Here is a 22,622-nt window from a genome sequence, read left to right as displayed (position 1 = left end):
TACAAATACAGAAGAAAACGCACAGTAGGGGAAATACCTATTCACAGTAAGAAACAGTTGTGCATTTTATATCGAATGAATAAACAATTTAGCTGTTTGTTGCAATTCAATCATATTGGTTGAATCTTTGATTATTTTCTGAACATTGAGAATTTGGGTAAGAAAAATGGAAAATAAAGGACATGAAAATAATATTAAAATGTGTAGATGAGAAGTAATGGATAACCATTAAATTTATTGCGAATAATTTTTCTTCTTTTATTTGTCCTTTGATAAATACTCTTTTCTTACAATATAAATGAGTTGAGTAACGAATAAGAAATGGGAAAAGACCCGTTCGTTTCTTTTTGGCGATTTTTATTGAAGTGCAATTATAGCTATCAGTATTTGCAAAACAAGAAAAAATTTTCGTGTATTGAATGAGACAGAAATGAAATTAAAAAGGACAATGTAAAACCACTTGATGTTCTTTAAAGATATCCTCTACAGCAATAACAAAAAAACAGCAACAACAATAGGAATAACAATATCGGAGCTAGCACTACTAAAAGCCATCAAAATAATAATGGTAAATGTTTTATTCATACAACAAAATTTTTTGTTGAAAATAATTTGCTGATGCTTGTAATTTGTTTAAAATTTCAACGCTAAAAATGAAAAAGAGATGGAAATAGAAGATTTCATGATTTTTTGTAGGTTTAAGAATGAATTTGCTCCTCTTCTTACAACTATCGGTTCTATTTCTCCGCTGAATTTTTTGATTTCATTTTCAGACTATTCCAAATGAACAAATGAATGAAAAGAATAAAAAAACTGCCTCCACCAGAATGAAATCACATCCTAAATGTTCTCTATCTCTTTTCGTTTGCAATGTTTATAAAAGTTCTTATCGAATTGGTTGAAGAATTTCCTCGAATATTTTAGAATGTTGAAAGATTTTCTGAAAAGGACGATTTGAAAAGCAAGCGGAAAAGTATTGTTGATCCATATCATGATCATTGCTCTACTTCAATGTACCGCTTTCAGGACAAGCATTTATGTCATTCAAACCAATTTATCAAGTTTTTATTGAGCAAAGCAAAGAAAAAAAAAAGAGCAAAAGAAATGAGCAGTAGTTCGAGAAATTTTTTGATTGATAAATTTCTTTTGGCTCAATTCCAACCAATAGAACCATTTCATATTAGTTGAACGTTTTAGAAATCATGCCGTCGTGGTGATGAATGCTCTTTTTTCTATTTCAGTTAGTCCACATCTTTAATATTGTGAAAATATCTCACCAATGACCAGAAGCAGAAAATGAACGAACGGTTTGTTACTACCGCTTAATGATTCATTAGCAAAAAAAGTATGAACTTAAAAAAAATGAAAATACCTTTCAAAAAATTTGAAATGGACGGAATATCAAAAGCTGTGGAAAGAACCAGTTTAAATTGGTTTAAATTATGCTTGTTCCAGCAGAAAACTACTTCAAAGAAGTAAATATAGAAGCAGGGTTTACCAGATCATGTTCCAATCATGGATGGATCAAAAGTGTAATGGGAATAAAGTAATGCTTTGAAAAGGCACATGGTCGTGTGGATGAATTATGACTTGGTTTTGAGTCGATAACTAGTGTTGCAGTTAAAATGTTACCTATTACGTGTGATTAACTTAAATGAATATTTTTAATGGATTAGATTATCTATTACATGTGATTAACGTAAATGCATATTTCGAGTGGATTAGATTAGATGCTATCAATAAAAAAAATTACTTCATATGTAATTTTTTTTATTTCACAGAAAATCCACCACTTCTCCTTTTATTTTCCCTACTTACTTTCAGTTAAATTAAAATTGCGTCAAGATTAGTAAAAACATGCATAATAAAAATTTTGATGTTGGTAAGGAGATTAGAAGGTTTTCCCTTCTTTATTCCATTCAAAGATGGTATCGTAATGGAATAAATTTGAGATCGTAACAGTAAAAGAACAAACACTCAATGGATTTGTAACTTGAAGGCATGATTTTTGATAAAGAAAAGAAAGCAAAAGATGAGAAGTGTTATTATTACGCTATCATTGCTTTAATCATAAATCTCGTCACCACAATCATCATTCATTGTCATTATCATTATTGATTTTTCAGCCTTTAAGAACGGCATTTTGCTTGTTGATCGGTAACAAATTAAAAATAAAAAAAAGTGATGTACCTTTTCAAGAGTCTCATTTTATACCATCAGTGAGAGTGTAGTGGCTGTTGAACTGTGTGGTTGTTATCGTACTTTCACATCGACGCGCCTTTCTGTCTATCCGTTCTTTTCATTTCTTCTCATCCTTATTCCAGGAAATTATCCTCAGTGGCACTTTTCCTTGGTCATCGAATCTTCTCCACATTTCTCAGCAATTATATTAATTACCTATCTTAATTCTATTCTTTCTTACCTTACTTTCTCTGCTCTTCCTTTTGCTTCCACTCTCTTTCATTTATCGATATCTTTAATCTCATCATACAATCACTGTCATCCTTTTCTTCATCACCTATTTCAACTCATTTTCCAATGACGACTGTCTTGTTATTTTTACCTAAGTCAGTTATAGAATGCCCGACTTATTGTATGTTCCTTCCTATTTAAAGTTTTCAAATCAATTAAAATGTTATTTAAAAATTCTAATATGTTTTTTTCTTCGTAGCCTATAAAATATGTACTCAACAATTCAGATTTCAATAATTTTTCAAGTTTCAAAGCCTAGTTCATATTAAATTTTACAATCTTAAGGTATTTAAATTATGGAGTAAAATTTTAAAAACATCTCCTGAACATTTACAACCAGTAACTTTTAGCATCCTTTTTAGTTTCCTTTAGTTCAGTGTTTCCCTTTAAATCTGCAATTGCTTATCCAGACGGCGAATTTTTCGAAGTCTAAGCTAAGTCTTGAAAAAAATAAATACCCACAATAGTTATAAAGCGAGTGGTAAAGGTCATCATCACATTTGTTTGCAACCGTCACAATTTTCAATCACAATTACCTAATCATCTCTTGAATGATTGATTGAGATGGCACCATACTTACGATTGATTTCCTGAGAAAATACTGATTTATTGAAAAAAAAAAAACTTATCCGAGATGGAAATATTTATTAAGGAAACTTATTAATATTAGAAAATTTGCTGGATGTGAGCCAATATGTTTAGTTAACTGCTGACCTTTTCATGGAGGTAGCGCTCACAGATTGCCACTAACCCTACTATCAAATGATTTATAAAAGCAATCCCTGAAACAATCGCTCAATCGGTCCTTAGTTAAGTGTGAATGTTGTCTAAATCGTTGCAACAACACTGGCACAGTATCAGTTGCAGCAGAGGAAGCTAACAAGTAGTTGTAGCATCTTTTAAAATATTGACTAGAAGTTGGCAGAATCTACATTACAGCATTAAAGTGGACCTACAAGTACAGTTAAAGCTGCATTTTGCATCTGGACTTATTAACTGGAATGAATAAGACTGATCAATGCTTGTTTGTTTGTTTATTTCTTTTCTTGTCTTTTTTTTGTTCTTAAATAAAAGGATAAGACATGATGTCCTCGTTGATATAATGCTGTAAGTTACATGTTATTGCAATGCGAAAGAAAAAGTATTTTAGAATTTCCTTTTGCAGATTTGCTTTCCAAAGATTTCATTTTGCAAATAACTATCGTTTGGTTTGATTGTGCTGTGTCGTTTCAACAAATGTGAAAGATTAATGAGGATTTCAACCTCAGTTAATCAACTTTTTTCATCAAAATTATGCGGCACTACAGGCGAAGCAAAAGTTTTCTGCTTTTTTCAGAAAACTAATTCATTATTTTCTAGCAAAGAAAAAAAATGAGTTTTTCGCTTCCGAGCAAAAATGAGTGGCAAATATAAAACACTGTACCAAACTTGTTAGGACAGGAAAATAAATGAAACTTATTACCTATCTTCTTCCTTCTCTATTTCTACTCCTTTCATGTTTTTTTTTTTTTTCTTGATTGAGCTTTTTTTCATTTTAAAATGTTTGCTGATTCAAAGAAAAACTACAATTCAAGGTCGTTGTGTAAAAGATTCTCTGTATGCCAATATTTCTTAGCTTGAATTCCACGTGTTAAATAATTGAAAAAGCTAATACTGTTGAATTTTTAAAATACATTCTGAGGTATACACCTCTCAATTCATAAGCATGACTTACTCAGCTGAAAGGCTTTTCATTTTGTTGCATTTTGCAATGAAACGCTTAAAGATTACATAAATTATTGTAAATAAATATTGCTTCTAAAATCAAAAGTGTTCCGGAAATTCCTAAATTTTATCATATCTCATTTGCGTCGCATAATTCAAAAGTGAAATTATGCTCTTCAGGAATGTACAGTAGTGTCTCAATTGTTTTCAAAAGAAACTTTTGAACGGCTGGAACAGTTAACAACTTTAAGTGGAAATTTGATCCTCGCAAGCTGTAAGAATAAAATTCTAATTCGTTTTTATTAAACAAATAATTCATCTCTTTCTAATTGGTTATTTCTCAGCAAATTAACTTCTTATTTTCTTTTTAAGGTTGCATTTGAGCAACTAAAAGGCTTTCAAAATTAAGACTAATTCATTTGAGTTGTCTTTTGTCTAGAACTGTAGATTAAAATATGTGTTGTAGATTAAAAATATAGTTTCAAAAATGATTTTATTTGCGATGGCAACCAAAGATATCATAATTGGATTTTTTTTTAGAATGACATATAAATAGAGTTTTTGAATTTGATAAGAAATTTTGAGGTTACTTAAAAATACCTTTGTTATTCTTATGCAAATTTAAAAACAAAACAGAAAACAACATTAAATAAGTGAAACATTGCTGCAGAAATCCCAACTCATATAACGTTGTTCACAGATCTCTTATGAAATAGAAATTTTTATGTGGAATAAAAGTCTTTTAAACAAATAGAAAATTGGAAATGGCGATTCTGCCAATCCATTTCTGCTTATTATAATTAACAGATGTTTTTTACTTAAGTTCATGGAACAGAGAGGAATTTTAAAAGAGATGGAAAATTAAATATGTGTTTTGATTTGAATTTCTCCATTGGGCCATTCGATCTAATTTGAATCATCTTTTTTTTATTTTTATTTGCAGACTAATTAGTTCAATGTGACTTTTTTGTAATTCATCTATAGATATCGTTAACCAATCGGTAAGTACAAGAAGACAAACTAATGTCCCATCAATGTCTCCTGAAATCCCAAAGCATTGTTGTTTAGAGACTAAGTTTTAGTTTGAATATGTGGAGTGATATAAATGCAACTTGCAATATTTGCAATATTTTCGCTTACTATTGCTTTTGTTTTTTGAAGCATAGTTTGTAGCTTCTCTTCTTTTTGCCTCCTTTTCATTGTTGTTAGGAAAGCTCGGTATCTTATGTTTCATAAGTCTCGAAAAAGAATAGGAAAAAAACAACCCCTGTTTCTCTGCAATTTATTAGCGAAAGTATAATAAGCAATATTTATCCAGATAATAACAAATTACGACTATAAAACTATAAGTTAAAAGAAAATCTCTCAGAAATTTATGATAATATCACACTGATTGCAAAATTCGACTGCCACAGTTAGAAATATTTTCTTTTTAACATATTTTTTATTCTTATTCATGTCTTCTTACCGTTTGTTCTTACTCAAGAAGAAAGAAGTACAATCGTTTTTTTTAGCAGTGCACGATGAATTATTTGTCTGCTATAGATGATTGTTCATTTCTAAATCTATGGGAAAATTTACAATCTTAAGAGTTGGGAAATACCATTCATCGACCGACCGTTTCCATTTATAGACAGACGTAAACATTTACCTTTGTTTCACATGATGGCTCACCAAATATTCGGGAGTAACTAATTCTAATTCTGCGTACCTCAACTGCTATATTTTTTTGAATGCTATAAAAGTTTGGGACAATTTCCTTCCAAATGTTTTGTGAGGAATTATAATTTGGGGAACAAATACTTTAGCAAATATGAAATTAAGCTTTAAATTACTTCCGATTTAAGAATTTAATATTGAAAGTTCAGTTAGAAAGCCACTTGAGAAGTTATAGAAGAATGATTAAGATATTTTTCGAGTACGTGGAACGATATTCTTAATTAAAATCTAAAATAGATTATTCAAATTATTTAGTAATAATAACAAAAAACCATAATTTAAATCTCCTTTCTCTTGTCTTCTTTTCCTTAAATTTTTTGTTATTTTGAACACATAGATTTTTAAGCTTACTTTAAGCACCTAGCCAAAATCGCGTATTATTCTTTGCCAATCCAAATTAGCTGATTGACACCGATTAAAAAATGAGTGTTTTCCTTCAATATTTTGAAAAGCGATCCCAAACAAGTAGATAGGAAAAACAATTCTGCAATTTCCCTAAGCAGCGTCATCGTCGCATCAGAAGTATTGCTGCATGTGTCTTATGTTATATTTTTCCACTAGAAAGAAACATTTTTTAACTTGTTCTTTCAAAATTTAAGAACTCCTAGAGAGGTTATGATTGTATAATTTTTGTTAATGTATTATTCGTTTCTTTATGTCTCTGATGAAACCTAACTCGAACAGTTTGTCACGGTGTAAAAGTTGCACTGGCTGCAAGAGTGATATGATGTGATGTTTCCAAAAAAATTTGCAAGAAGTTTCCAAGCAAAACAGTATTTCACATCACAATTTGTTGCTATCATTATCTCTCTAAGTCTCATTGTGCCATTGCATTAAGGCTGTTTTCTAAGGATACAACGTGGATAAAGTTGATAATATGAGAATTTGCATATTATTGTTGTAGTTGGAAGTAATATTTTGTTTGAATAGAAGAAAATCTGACAAATGAATGATGGATGAGGTCAGTGTGCAGCACAAAATGTTGTACCTCCGAACATGCTTTCTTATCAGATAGTTTTCTTTAAAAAAATGAATTTCCCAAACAGATCCATTCGAGGTCGTCCCAAATGCAAAAACGGGCAAAGCCTTTTTTTTATTCTTTTAGATTTCTTCACTAAGGAATCACATTCTGCTTCTGCTGCATTAAAATTGATTCTTTTATTTTGAAAAAAAAAATAAATAAATTTCGAGGAATTTCAAATACAGGACAAGAAAATCCTTTTTCAGATATCAGCACTTAACCGTTGTTTTCCTGTTATAATGTGCCGAACTAGATTCAATGTAGGCTGAAATTGAAAGACTAAGACTGTATTCAAGAATAAGTATTCTTCTTTTCTTTAAATATAGGCTACATTTCTTTACTGCATAGATTAACTTAAAATTTACTCTCAAGTTTCGCAGTATGCCACTGATTCGAAAACAGAATGAAATTTTTAATTCTTACATTTTATCTCTTCTCTAAATTATTCCGAATCTTTTGATTAATACAGGAAGGATATTTTAAGAAAGCAATATAACATTCAACACTGTCTCATCTCTTTTTGTAATTCAACTAGTTTATATCAATTAATAAATTAATAAAATGTATCAATTAAAAATTTATTCTGTTTTCATGGCTTTCTTGAGTTTTTATAAGACAGGTTTCTTAAAAATGACCATCATCTTGGACTTCTTTATTATTGTTTAAGAGTATAAAGCATGATTATGCGTAATGTATATGAAGTATATATATATATATATATATATATAATATATATATATACTTAATTTTAAAATTTAAATATAAAAATGTGCTAAACGAAGTGCACTATGGACCACTGCTTAAATAAATATTCCCTCTGAATATTACATAAAATTCTAGTGCTCAGTTACATTAAGTTTTGGTACAAGAATGATCTAAGGTTCATACTTTATGCCAGTCTAATTTTGTTTACTAAATGATGAAATGTTAGCTTCTAGGAGCGTTTAAAGATCCATCAATAGTTCATGATCAAAAAGAGAGGGATTTTCAAGGCATGAACCGTTTTTCTTCGATTGCAACATTTGGCATGAAGAGATAGACAGATAGAAGTCGTAGGCTTGAAAGAGGAGTGTGGAAGGAGGTAAATAATGCATGTCTCTGTCTCAAGCAATTGAAGATTAATTAGCGTCGTCGCTTTAAAAAGGTGTGTAGGACAGAAGCGGAGCATGGAAGAGGTGTCGAAGTAGAAAACGGAGGGTGATATATGGTCTGCGCCGAGTCGCGGCGCCAAAGATTCCTTTCTTTTTCCTTTCGCAATTCCCCAGAACTTGATGTCCCCCCATTTGCTATCAACAGTGTCTCTCTATTCACCATTTATAATTTTCCGCTTGTTTTTAATTTACTCTTCCTTTTTTCTTCTCCTTGCATTTTCATTTGGACATTTGCTACTCCTCTACTTTTTCTAGTTTATTCTATTTGCAGTTCAGAACGCACTAAACCCGGGATAAGGGAATCAATGAATATCATCATATACACTATCATACCGTATTCGCCATTGAATTCTGCAAAACTTTTTAATATCCACTGATCGATGTTTTTAATACAATTTTGAAGTGAAGTAGCTTAGGACCCTGTGATGATTGAATTGTTGTGAAATTCTATGACACTCAGAACATTATTACATTTAAATAATACTAAAATGTTGCGAATATAATGTCTTAAGTTACCAACTGAACAAGAATGAAATTGATAAATTCATTCTTGTTCATTTTCCATATGATACTTCACTGAAGAATAACCGCTAGACATATGAAGAAATAATTCGAGTGGAACTGAATACCTTCCAAAGAAACGTTTGCTATCTAAAATAATAGAGATTTTAATAGACATAGCAAACACTTTTCAGCCTTGCAATAGTCTGTGAAATTGCACACATAGCCACTACGACCGTTACCGCCCTGAAAATCCGAACCATTCTAGAGTAATTCTGGAAGAGATTAATAATTATCATAGAAAATCAGACGTTTTTCATCACCTTAAGGAATTCTTGATTTGATAGACATTATTTTTCATTAAAACACAAAAATGATGCATCATATCAAACTGCTTCAAAACTGAGATTTAAAGATATAACCTTCAAATTCATACAAATCCATCTATTATAATTAAGTCCTAATATTATGGTAAATGACTAACAGTTGGAAATCCACATCATCAAACAGGAAAATTAGAAATCTTAAATTGTTACAAGTTAAAAACTAAGAAAGTCAACAAGTTATGGTATATAAGGATATACAAAAATCTTTACATTTTTTAGCATTCTGCTTTTTCCAAATATTTATTCATTTGTCATTAAGTAGCTAAGATTTAGTTATTTAAATTTAAAATCACAAATAATTTATGTATCCAGTCTGTTATGCATTTTATTAATTGTCAGTGGTTTGGAATTCAATAAGCAATTTATCAATTATTACCTTATCACTGAGGTTAAAAAGTTAAGATCACATATTCCATTTCATTTTTCTGTTTGAGAATTTAAGTTTAAGAGGTTGAAATGTCGTTTAGTTTTAAATGAGGGAAAATTTCTTCTTTTGTCCAGAAGCTTGATTAAGACAAATAATTTTAATCCTAGAGACATAGAAAAATTGTTGGGAATTTTTGTTTTTCTGGCCTCTCCATTTCGCAATTATGATAAGCTGAATTTGATTCCATCTGTGGAACCTCGAGGCTAAAATTTGAAATGCTTGTCCTCGGGAATCTTTATAGAAATCTAAAAATCTCTGCTCATTCCCAAAATGTGTTTTAGTTGCTTTAGTCCCTCAGTATTAAAATTAGATCACACTGTTTATCCCCTGTCAAATATATCAGTAAAAATCAGCATTTAAAATCAAAATATTTTATCACTTTGCTACTGTTTGCGTTGAGTTCCTAATTAGGCAATGAAAAATGCGAGCAGTTAAATAATATCATGCTGCATATTCATCTTCTATCAGGAAAAGGTAAAAAGGAAAGATCAAAAAAATTAGCCACACGTCGAGGCATCTTTTCTCTAGATTTACCTATTCAGTGATAATGGGTAAATGAGGTAATGTTCTTTTTATGGTCATCGCATATGATCACTCTTTTGCTTTGGTTTTATAGTCGAGTGATCCTTCCATAAACTTTCATAGATATTCCATTTTCCTTGAGAAATATCGGCTCATAGCTGGCAAAAGCAAAGTTTTAAGCGACACTACATGGTTAATTTGAGCTGGACAACCGATTGGTCAGCATACTGGAATATATAATGAGTGGCTTGCATGGACGTTTAGTGCTTTAAGGTTGCGAGCGGTAGAGCAGAATGGTCAAACCGTACAGTACTCATATTGAAATCTATGTAATTCTATTTTTTACAGCACTCTGACTTATGACCTGTGGCTGTTGAAGGACTAAATCAATCTTTGTTCATGTTTTTACTTAAATTTTTAAAGGGAATTCTCTGGATTTGAAGTTCTTAATGAAGCTAAGGTCTTAAATAGAAGAGTGCCATTTTTTTCATAAAATAGGCGAAAAAACTATATGAAATAAAGTTTTCTGATATGAATTAAAGTTTATGAATATAAATATCATTCTACTGACTTAAAAGATTGATATACTACTTTTCCGTCAAATTCTTTCCATTTTTACATTTATTTGTCTTTAAATATTCATGAGTGTTTGTCTGCCTTATTAAATTTTCAAATGAGCTAATGAAAGAATGTGATTGAAATGATTAAGTAAATGTCTGATTTTGCCAAGTTCTAGCAGTTTACTAGTGACATTTGCTTGGGATTTCCGGAAAATGCTTTTTTCTGAGTTTTATTAGAAAGAAAACAGACCAACAAAGTGTTTTTACTTCAGATTATATATTTCTTACAATAGTTTAGACAATACGTAGCAAAGTGGTTTCACACTACAAAAGATTGGTTTATTAATTATAACCTTATATTTTGCTCTTCATTTATATTACATTATTTTCATTAGTAAAACGTCAAGATCTTAACACCTCAAAGACATGTAATTGTTGATTCAGGTATCTTCCTCAATGAATTCCACAGCTTCAGTTTTCGTTTTATCATATGTTAAAACATATTTACAAGTCATTATTTTTAAGCTTAAAGCTTAAAAAGTTTTTGAAATGAATCATTTGTAATTGACCGCATAATGATGCATAAGTTATTTTGTGTCCTGCTTGTTTAACTTGATACCTGCCTCCCTCTTCGTATAATTTCAGTTTGTTCTGCTTGTTTAGTCTACTACTCATTCATTCTTTATTTGTATTCATTTTTCAGTGTCATGTTGATTTCATCTAAGTGACATCCATCCAAAAGCTTGGAAATCAGTTCATCTATTAATTCTTGCGAAGATTATCCGTCACTTTTTAACATATAATTTTTTAAAGACGATTTAAAGTCCACTACTGTTCATATCCAATATTTAATTGATTGTTTAGTTTAATTATTCTTGCAGATATTTAATTAATTATTCATATAAAATATTTAATTAATCAATTGTCTTCAGTTTTATCATCTTGTACCTAGCTTATATGTCAATTTAGTCTGTCAGAACCACCGATCAATTAAATATACAAATGAACTTATTTGAATTTTGTTAAAATTCATATTGAATATTTGCTTCTAAATTAGAAGAAAAAATTTGTGCAAGAATGTATGAAGCATGCATATGTTTTTCAGTCTAATTGTCTGTTCATCCACTCGTGGCTTCCTCTAATGCACTTGCAATAGTAATACAGCAGTAACAATAACAATAACAGTAACAATAACAGTAACAGTAGCACTAGCAGTGGTAATAGTTATGAGAATAACACATAATTGTACAGTACCCAATATAGACGGCGCCACTTTTTCTGCCTTTCAATGCTTTTTGCTGTTCAGCGCTGTTTCTACGATTGTCCATTTGTCGCGATGGAATGTGATGTGACGCGCTACTGCCATTGAGAGGTATCCGTGTTACTACTGCCAACAGCTCAATGCGGCATGAAAGGGTTCAATTCAATGCTTCCTTATCTTTTTTTCGTCCATTCTTTACTAATATTAGCAGGGTTTTATCTCTCAGAGTTACATCCACTCTCCGTTTTTATTAGCTAATAGTTTGATAATTTACTTCTGTTAATCAGTTTTAGTCTATATTAAACTTTAGTTCTGTTCTAGATGTAATTGATTTTAGTTCTATAAAACTTCTGTCTATTTCTTCGAGAAGGTAATATCTGAAAATTTCTTCAATAAGGTAGTATCTGAAAGATGGAATAGTGTCTGATATTGCACAGTAACTGTCAAATTTGCATTTCTTCCTTTTGGCAGGATGAAAACGGAAAGGCCTGATTCCTGAAGTGGAATCTGCTGTATGCTATCATTGCTTTAGCGGGTTTCGTGATAAGGTTACTCGGTATGGCAAAGAAATGAATTCTTGAGGTCAGCAGCAGCAGCAGCATCATCATCCAATTATGCTGTCCACGTTATGTTTGACCACAGAGATCGACTCCTCCTGTTAATTATTGTCATTGGACAGACCGTATGAATAATCGATTAGAAGACATTGAAATAACAGTTTATTCCAAGACTTAAAAAATATCAAAGTACTTTCTCTTTCTCTAAAAGAAATTATTTCTCAAGCACAGTTGACATATCATATGGGATTCTCCAACTTTTTCCTTTTTTGTTCCTCGTAAATCTGAAGTCTTTAAATGAATTCAAGAAAAAATGTTTTCTTTTAAAAACACATGTTTAATTAGTTTTATATCTTACCAAATAAATATTCTAGCAGACAACTGAAAAAAAATTTCCAATCAACACGATAGAAATAGACGTTATATGGTCAAAACAGATGTTTCTGGCTTCAAAGATTAGATATTTCTCTCTCAGATAAGTAAAAAAAGTTAATTATAATATGAAATCAAATAAATGTTTGACTAAATCTTCAAACTTTATTTCTAAATCTCAGTGCTTGATTTGTATATCTAAGACAGAGGGCGGAAATCAATGAAAAGCTGTATATTTTCATTCTCCTTGAGTGTTTGCCCTAAAATGATTCATAAATCAGATGCATGCCTTGCTGAAATAACTCATTTCGACTTAGTACATTGATCCTTTTGTTGTACTTTGATTTGAATTAAATTTAGTTATTTACTTCTCACACTGATTAGAACAAAAATTATTAGTCAGAATGCCAAGGTAAAATAAAAGGAAAAGAGGATGAAAAAAAATGGTTCGAATGAAATATTAGGAATATTTTCTTGTAAATGATATTTTATTGGATTAATTTTCAAATCTAAATTTAATTTTTAATTACAATCCAAAAAATATAAAAAGCTGCTACTAGAGATATAATGTATGGAATGGAAAATTAGCTTCATTCCTCAAACTATTTCTTTATTTTTGACTTTTTTTTTTTGAAAACTTGAAGTATTTGAACTTAATCTATACTTTTTGGTAATGCAATTGTTTTATGGCCTTCTGTCGGACAATTGAAGTTGCAACATCAATGTCCGAGAAACTGATGCTGCTTTTTGTTAGGCCTTTTTCAGTATAAAATTGTATCGTATTTCATTTTGCTGCTATCATATTTCAGCAAGAACACACAGTTTTCTTTTGAGGGTCAAATGTCAATAGCAATTCAAATTTCATCAAATTGCTGTCGGTATAACTTTGAAAATTGCTCTGAAAGGCTCTTCCAACTCTTTTTTGTTTTGCGTTTTCCTAGAAATTATCAATCAGTTAACAACAAAGAAGCGCAATCAGACAAATTTTCATATTTCAATTCAAACTGAGCAGATCCTATGCTTGTTTAATGTTTCACAGAACTTCACGTTAGTTTACAAGTGGCCTTTAACTTCCGATCATACGTAGATTATTAGAAACACAAATATACTGCTAATTATCAAATGAATATGCTAGAGAATTAAGCCGAGACTTATAGCGGGGATCTGAATTAAAAAAAAAAGACACTATCACATATTGTCCGGCGAAGTTTGATTTTAATGCTTAAACGTTTTTTGGCACAATTATTTAAAGTCATTCCTAGCGTCTACAAGCATTATTTGTTTTTTAGATATAATTTTAGAGCCAAGGATCATCAACTATTATGTAGAAGATGTTTTGTCTTGTACAGTTGGTGGATGCAGAAATTTTCTTTCTTTGAGAAGTTTTAAGATTGAAGATCTTTGACATCTGATATTGCCTTTGTTTCATCATCTGACTATCCAGGATGTCCCGGATTCTCCAAAGGAACCGCTCATTCTACTGTTTTCACTCACCACAGCAATTGTTCCATTCAGCATTGTATTGTTTTGCGCAAACATTTTTACCATTTATTATTTATTTCCTCTTTACACTTGTTCTTAATTTTTTTTTTTAACATTGAGGAAATTATTCAGCACAGTACTGATAGAATATTTTTTTTTTTTTGCTGAAGTGTTATAATTTTTATTTCTTTCCTTTTCAATAATAAATTTTGGAATCTGTTTTACGGTTTTGGTGTAATTGCAAGAATACGCTTAAATGAGGAACTTGGAATAAAAATAAAAACGAAAAAATGGATTTGGAATACAAAGTGGCCGGAAAGGGAAGAGAAAGAATTTCAGTATGAATAATGTATATAAATTTTGTATGTGCAGATAAAAAGTGAAGAAAATGAAAATAATTTTAGTCGTATGTAAAGCTTTAATCCTTACTTGTTTTTCATTTAACAATATTGCTACTGATTATTCGAAAAGTCAGATGCTTCCAGATTGATTTCAGGTGTTCATGTTTTCGATATAATAAAATAATGGGTAGATAGAAAAGAGAAATGATTTGTGGGAATGATATTGCTTACTCGGTGCGACAAAAAGAAGGGAGAAGAAGAGACATTAAAAGTATAGTAAGTTGACACACAAATCTTAAGATTAAACAAATTAACAAAGGTAGCAATAGCATCACAATGTGTACCCGCATAAACAGAAAATGAACTTTTTGGTTGAAGGGAGGACGGAGATAAGTTAGAGAGTTGCAAAGGCAGACTAAGTAGCAAACAGGTAAGTAAGCACATTGCGACAGATTAACCCCTCTCATCGACGTAATCAGCTCGGTTTTCAATACTTTTACTACCTATGCGGATCTGTTCTATCTCAGGTATTAGAATTATAATGTATCGACACTTATTTCCTCTAACTTAATTAGGGTTTTTTTATAATTTATGATCAATGATTGAAATAGATCATTATATCATTATAATATTAAAACACTAAATGATGATAAATCTTTGGAATTCAACCTTTTTTGAATATAACATTCCTGCTTCGTCTCTTAATCAGGCCTGAGAAGAAAGTTGTGATTAAATTTCATTTTATTTTAATTATTCAACATCTATTCCGTTTAATTAACAATTTATATTATATATATTGGTAATTAAACAAATTTTGTTATACTTTCAAATTTCCAGTTTTGTTCAAATTTTCGTCTTCTGGATAATTTAAAAATTCCTAAAATAAAAGAAGCATCATTTGGAATGGCTACCCAATCATGTTATCCCGAACAGAGGTGACGACATAACAGCTCTCTGAAGATCTCAATTTTTTTCACATAAGGCATGCTTAAAATTTGCTAATAAATTGCTTTCACTGGTAACAATTACAATAAGCTTTATTCAACATAACTGTCACCAACTAATCACTCACTATCAGTTGTCTCAACTTATCTTAATGTCTTATTGATTCTTAATGCTCTCAATAAAAAGTGAACTTTTCTGACATTTCTTATGATATAGTTTGTGCAATCAGTTGATGAAGGTGAGAGAATTTCGAGGGAAGGACAAGTGTATATTAGATATGGGAGAAAATGGATGACTAACTGCTTTCTTCCGTCTATATTAAATGAGTCGCTGCAAAAATTCCGCAAATTTTATTTTCGTAAAGGACACATTTCAATGATAGTAATAATGAATGAAGTAACCTCATTCACTTTTTTTCAATACCTTAGAATCCATAAAGTGTTCCTTGCATTCCTGAGTGAGTGGCTTAGATTTATAATTATGTGAAATAATGTCATCTTGAAGATATTCGTATTTGATTTTTTTTCTCGTAGTTAAGTTAGAAACAGAATTTTACTATTTACAAATGATATTTCAAGATTTTCTTAACTGAAAATTTGTATCATATTAAATTATTGTTGTAAAAATTAAAGAGGTGGAGATATGCTAAGTGCAATTAGAACATTTTAATCAATCAATTAGTTTTCAATTTTTTTTACGAACTGCATGTTCTCAGATCCGAACATTTCATACGATTTAAAAATCAATCGGTGTTTATTTTCCGAGCACCGTGAATCATCCTAAATTGTATATGTTTTTACTTACCGAAATTAATTAAGGAAAAACATCAGAATAGTTAAGTAACAAGAAAGCTATTGTTTGGAGGATTAGCTGTAATTTGAAGAATGACGATCTATATGATATCAATACAAAAATCAGGCTATTTTTTACAAAAATATTCCGTAACAAATGCGTTGTCTGCCGCCTAGAGCTCAAGTCTAATCATCATGTAATTAGCGTGAAAAAATCGTGAGCACATCCTGTTTCGCTGTTAGCGGAAATGTTCCTCACAGTATCATCAATCATTATCATCATCATCAGCACCACGTACATTAAACTTTACCTGCACTTCCCCCTTTTCGTTTTCAATAGTTAAAAGTATAATGGAAGTATAATCGAATGTATTATTAGGACTCATCATTCATTTATATAATTTTAGTTTTTCGTTTAATCACAGTATGACTAGACGAAAAAAATATATATATATATACTTATTTACTTTTCACATGAATTTTTTACTAATCTTTAGAATTGTATTCGGATTTTTTTAACATTTATTGTTCATCGCAACTTTCAATTTCATCCATTCCTTTTTTCTGGAACCTGAATTAGACTGCTAAGATACATATGTTCCGTTAGCCTTGCATTATTATGCATAAAATAGATATACTGAAAGTTTCTAACTTCCAAATGTTACCTAAAAATGTACAACACATAATGAATCATCAGTGTTAGAGAGAGATCACTGTTATATGTTTCTATTTCTACATCAAACGAAAATATATTATGGTAAAGCCACCCTTTTAGGTTGTTAGTGACACATTCATTGTCCATTGCAACTTTCAAATTTCTATTCGTTCTGACAAATACACGAAATAAATATTATTTTTGCCATCTTCAGATCAAAATTAACTGACCGCAATGTCCCAGTCAGTCGTTTTAATAGATAAAATTTTTGATACTTTAAAATTTAAATTAATATTATTAAAATAATAACTAAAAATTCCTCTAATTTGCACCACTATTTTTCCTAATTACGACACAAAATAGTAATCGACATATTCAGGTTCTCTATAAAACTATACAGAATAAACTTGTTTTCAAGACATATCAGTACTTTCTTTTATAAATACAGAAAGAGAAAAAACTGTAGTATTTAAAAACTAATTTGTCTTGTTTTAAATGTGAGTGAAGAAATGGAAAAACAATGAATTCTTATTTGCATTAGTAAATTTTTAGTAAATTAAATTTCAATTCTATAAGCAGGTAAATTTCAAACAAACTGGAACTAGTGAATAGATAGCAAAGACCTAATTACCTATTATGCGATATTAAACTTTCCTATTGCTTGAACCTATTTTATCCAGAATTATTTAAAATTTGGAATGATAATCCAATGTAGCTCTATTAATTCCCACAGTGTTTTTTGGCATATTCTAAATGAAATGTGGATTTATTCGGTGGGACAGAAAAAACTGCTTAATTCAATCATCTTCATGTCTTTTTGAAATATTGAGGTCATTTAAAAGTTCAACAGGATTTGACAGTTTGCAGTTTTAAGCATACATTTGAAGGATATATTGTTTCCTATTGGAAGATGACATTTTGAAGTGCAAATTCTCTCTTCACGTTTCATAGACATGTTCTAGATATTAAAAAGATGAGATATGAGGTATTTATCAGAGTAATTACAAATTGTTCAAATTACTATTATAATTGAACAATCTGTTCCAGAAGTTTTGTTACTGTAACAGAAATTAAAAGATTAGGAGGGACTGAATATTGTAGTAAAAAATTAGTCATTGATTTTTAAAGTAGAAAATAGAAGACATCAGTACCGTAATTTTTCGTTTGATTCGTTTCCTAATTGTCAAGATACTATACTGCTCAAGAGAAGATAATTCAATTGAAGTCTTCTACCTCCGACGATATTTACATTGATGATGTGTACCATACTGTTCCAATGAATCGTTTCTTTCCATCAACAAATCTATAATTCATTCTTTTCATAATAGAGGAATTTCATGCCTAACTGATTCAGTTCTTCCTTCTTCCTGTAACGAATTCTCATTTGTACTTATATTTTTGTAATAAAACTGTGTCTTTTCTGGAGAGACACTTTTGGAAAATATTAATTCCTTTATTATTAATGGTTCTATGTTTGTGACACTTCAAATTATTCTTCTTAATTTTTTTTGTTTTTTTTTCTTTTTTTTTGATGTCTGAAACGAATTTTTATGATCTTTCAAATGCTTGTACAAGATTGAAGAAATTTCCATTGATAAATACTAATCAGCTTTTTCGCCAGTTCCAATAACTTCAGTATCGATCTAGGCAAAGAGTTGAAAAACACTTGCTAAAGCCTAATTAACTTACTAGCAATTACAAAAAAACTAAAATTGCTCCCATTGTTAAATTACTCCCTTTTTTGCAACATTTAGTCTCACGAGATTGATACAATATCGGGCAAAAAAGTACTTTAGACTTTTCACTCTTCTTGAAAAGAGTAGAATTTTTAGAATAAAAATATGACTCAAATCTAATAAATTCACTTTAAACCAGAATTCAGAAAAAGGAATTGATGTTAAATATGATTGATTTTGATTTGATATACAATGCATGAGCCAGTTGTAAAACTTATGAAATTTACTCTTTCTACTAATTTGGAAAAAATGGTGGCAGAATTATATCCAAAATTTTTCCACTTCAATCGTTATTAATTGTCTCGAGTGAGAAAAATTCAATTCAAAATCACAGAGAAGGCTAACTACGAAAAGGAAAAAAACACGAATATCAGTTGAGGAAGAACTGCAGAAATAAGTTTAAGGCATAAAATGGATAATGTGTACGGCTTTGTCCAATTTTGATTCAGCATCGCAAATTTTGAATCATATTTCAGACACCAACGAGTGCTGTTTAGAAGTGGATCTAGTACTGCAGGGGAAATTGGATTGGAAGGAAGAAAGAAAAACACGCACGGAAAGAGAGAGAAAGAGAAGTACACGTTTAAAAAAGAAAGTGAAAATCATATCAGAAGAAAAAAGAAGAACGCTATTGCGCAAAGAAGCAGAGAGCTACCGGTAAAAAGAGAGAATTTAGTCTTCTGGAAGAATCTAGAAGATTTCTGCAGACTGAAGCGCAATTATAGGATTTATTTTGTATTTTATATGCATATCAGTGTACAGTTGATAAAGTGGCATTAGAGAATGATCGCAGATTAATCTTTCACAAGATATATCGGTCTTTTATTTCTTTGAGATTGTTGAAAACATTTTTAATAGATATGCTTGGTACTAAACTGAAGCATCTCAAGAAGAAAAGGAAATAAAAATTCGTTCAAATTTTGTTGAATATCAAAAGAAACGATCTACATTGGAAGTTCGACTAAACAAAAAGGAATCCTTCTTAGCCCATCACTATCATAGTTAACAACTGTGATAGCAAGAGCATCACAATTTGGGAAGGACAAGAGGCTCAATGCAGTTCTCAGTGGCTGTTGTGACCCTCTTCTACTACTGCGACCTAAAATGAACGAATTTTTGGAATCTATCAAACCAGAATTTTTAGTTGAACAGCGCACAAAAGTGCATAACCAACTAATTACCACTCCCACTTCTGCTACTCTCATTGTTACCGCTATTACAACTAATTTTACAACTGCTTCTGAAGTTACTGTTGAAAAAAGAAGACAAAAACGAAATTACCATTCATATTGTACGCAACAAGTTGCATCACTGAAGATATTAGAATCAGTACTATTTCCTCTAATTATAATCTTCTACAGTTCGGTGACATCACTGTCAGCAGCTACTACAGATCTTCCACCAACTGGCGCAAGCCGATTTACTGAACAAGAAATTCAACTTTTAAGAGAAGTATTCTTAAGAAAGTTAGTCTTTTAAAGATTAAATTATTAGAATATGCAGTTTTAAAACATAAGAAAATAATTCTTGCGGAGTTCATATTCTAATCTGTCTTGATAAAATCTTAGAGATATTATCCGTTCATTTCATTGCTATTTAGCATTTCATTAATTTATTTTGACAAAATACACTGACAAGATGCCTTTCAACTGCTGTGTAACTGTTTCATTTTCACTTAGATTTGGAATGAAAGAACAACCAAAACAAGTCAAGCCAGCAGTATCAATCCCATACTACATGTGGAGTATTTATGAAAAGGTGAAGATGGAAGATATTGCTTGGGTTCGACATTACTATCCATATAATGTTATGGAATCAGATAATAGGTATCATTTTAGTCAGCTCTTTAAAATTTAGTTTACTCTTTAAAATATTTATTTATTGGTAAAATGCTGCTGTTGTAGCTATAATTTAGTAATCTCAGATAAAAATGATATTTTTTAGCACCCTGTTACTTCAGTACGACTTATCGGTTACTGTACGAAATATCACCAGTGAGATAATCAATCGAGCAGAGCTAAAATTGAAATTGAGAAATGAGAAAAGTCGAAGACATATCAAGATTTATGAAGTTGATCAAAGAAATCCCGAAATATGGAGGTAAATATTTGAAAAGGCTAGATCATTTGAAAAAATTTTTTTTGGCGAGTATTCTTCATTCATTCTTTCTTTTTAATAATTTCAAAATTGAGTTCACCTATGGTCCATATATCATTTTCATTTCCGCAAATTTAAAAATACATTAGTAACATCAAATTCTTGCAATTCTATTACTCGACATTTAAAACTTAAATGGAATATTTTTTATTCTATTTGATGGGTGGTTCTCTTAATTTCTCGCGTATTTTTAAATATATCTTATTGCAGGTTAATCGACGCGAAGTTTATTGAAGGTGATTTACGAGAAGAATACCAATGGGTGGAAATGGATGTCACGGAAGCGATACGTAGGAGACGACCGAATATGAATAGGGTATGTGTGTTGAATTTATGGTATGTACCAATCAGTGAAAAAGAAATTTTCTGGTGTAATGTCTAATTTAACAAAACAATATAAACTGTTATGAATATGGCATATGTGAATGTTCAATAAAGAAGTTGTTTTGATTGTAATTTCAATATTTTAGGTTGATTTTGCAATGAAATTATTGAGTAAATATGCAAGCACGTCATATGAAACAGCAACTTATTCCGACTCGCCGTACGACAGGAAGCAGTCCTCTGCACTGGTTGTTTACGTTCAGACTGATGATACTGCTAGGGTCCGTTATGTTTCTTACCTTATCAAAATAAATCGCGCTTAAGTGAGCATAAAATTTTCGAACAAAGTATGTAATAAATCGGAAGTGTTTCGGTCTACGTAGCACTGTACTTATAATCTTTTTGTATCAGCACTTCATAACAACATTGAACTGAAGCACCTTTAACCATAAATGTTCCTATAAACGCAAATATTTAGAAAACTAAAATCAGACAAATTGTGGAATTTTAGGTGCGAAAGAAACGGAAAGCAAACAAGCGACGACGACATCAACATAAAAAGCATGAGCATCGATTGGCTGATAAAAATTATTGTCGACGTACACAACTTTTAGTTGATTTTAATGAATTGAACTGGCAAGATTGGATCTTGGCTCCCTGTAAGCATTTTGATATGCCTTTATTATTTTTAATCACAAGAACTAGAATAATTTTTGAAATCGTATTTTTTAATGTCCTAATAGCATGCCAATCATTTCTTTATGTTATTTAGATTTAAACAAATCTATAGCAAAACTATAAGAATTACCTTGAGTGATGAATAACAAATCTACTGGAAATTAATTTAAACTAAAATTAATTAGGATTGTACTTCTAGCAAGCTACAGCGCTTATCAGTGTCAAGGTGAATGTCCGAACCCACTGACAAGCCATTTCAACACGACAAATCACGCCATAGTACAAGGCCTTATCAATTCAGTGGATCCAAACTTAGTACCAGCTCCATGTTGCGTCCCAACTGAAATGGAGTCTCTAGCAATCCTCTATATTGATGTTGAGGGTAAAATTGTCATCAAGAACTACCCTGACATGGAAGTACTCAGTTGTGGATGTCGCTAGAGAATAAAACATTTGCGCCACATCATCCCCCGTCGCATTCATTCATTCTTTCTGACACTTTTTTGGTAAGTACTAATTAGTTAGAACTTGACTTCTTATGATCACGAAGCAACTTTTATCGAGCTGTTTGTTAAATTGAAAGTATTCAAAAAAGCTCCGCGATTAAATTTGCTTTGATTCGGTGACCTTTCATCTTCAATTTCAATTAGATATTTGCTTCTTTAACTTTAAATAAAAATACCTTATTTTTGGTGTTTTTTGGTTGCATTTACAATTTTTTTTTCTCATTTTACAGATAACAAAATGTAAACTGCTGGCTTGATGTGACATTATTCCATGACAACGATTATTCAGCTAAGTGCTTTTCATTCTTTCTATTGGTGTGTTTCGGAGCGGAACTCGGGTCTCCGCTTTTCACT

At 30.7% G+C, this 22,622-nt stretch overlaps 1 protein-coding gene across 1 annotated transcript; it reads left to right on the top strand.

Moving 5' to 3' along the window:
* Window positions 1–19,707: 19,707 nt before the first annotated feature.
* Bma-dbl-1 (Uncharacterized protein) lies at window positions 19,708–22,203 on the top strand (the record flags this gene model as incomplete). The annotated part of the gene is made up of 7 exons (XM_001901845.2): window positions 19,708–20,069; window positions 20,283–20,429; window positions 20,548–20,703; window positions 20,971–21,076; window positions 21,231–21,365; window positions 21,596–21,743; window positions 21,962–22,203. The coding sequence occupies 7 exons, from the start codon at window positions 19,708–19,710 to the stop codon at window positions 22,201–22,203; spliced, it is 1,296 nt and encodes a 431-aa protein (XP_001901880.1).
* Between the last annotated feature and the right edge of the window lie 419 nt (window positions 22,204–22,622).

Source organism: Brugia malayi, assembly GCF_000002995.4.
Source record: "Brugia malayi strain FR3 genome assembly, contig: Bm_v4_Chr4_scaffold_001, whole genome shotgun sequence".
Lineage (NCBI taxonomy): Eukaryota > Metazoa > Nematoda > Chromadorea > Rhabditida > Onchocercidae > Brugia > Brugia malayi.
This window is presented reverse-complemented; position numbering and strand designations above follow the sequence as displayed.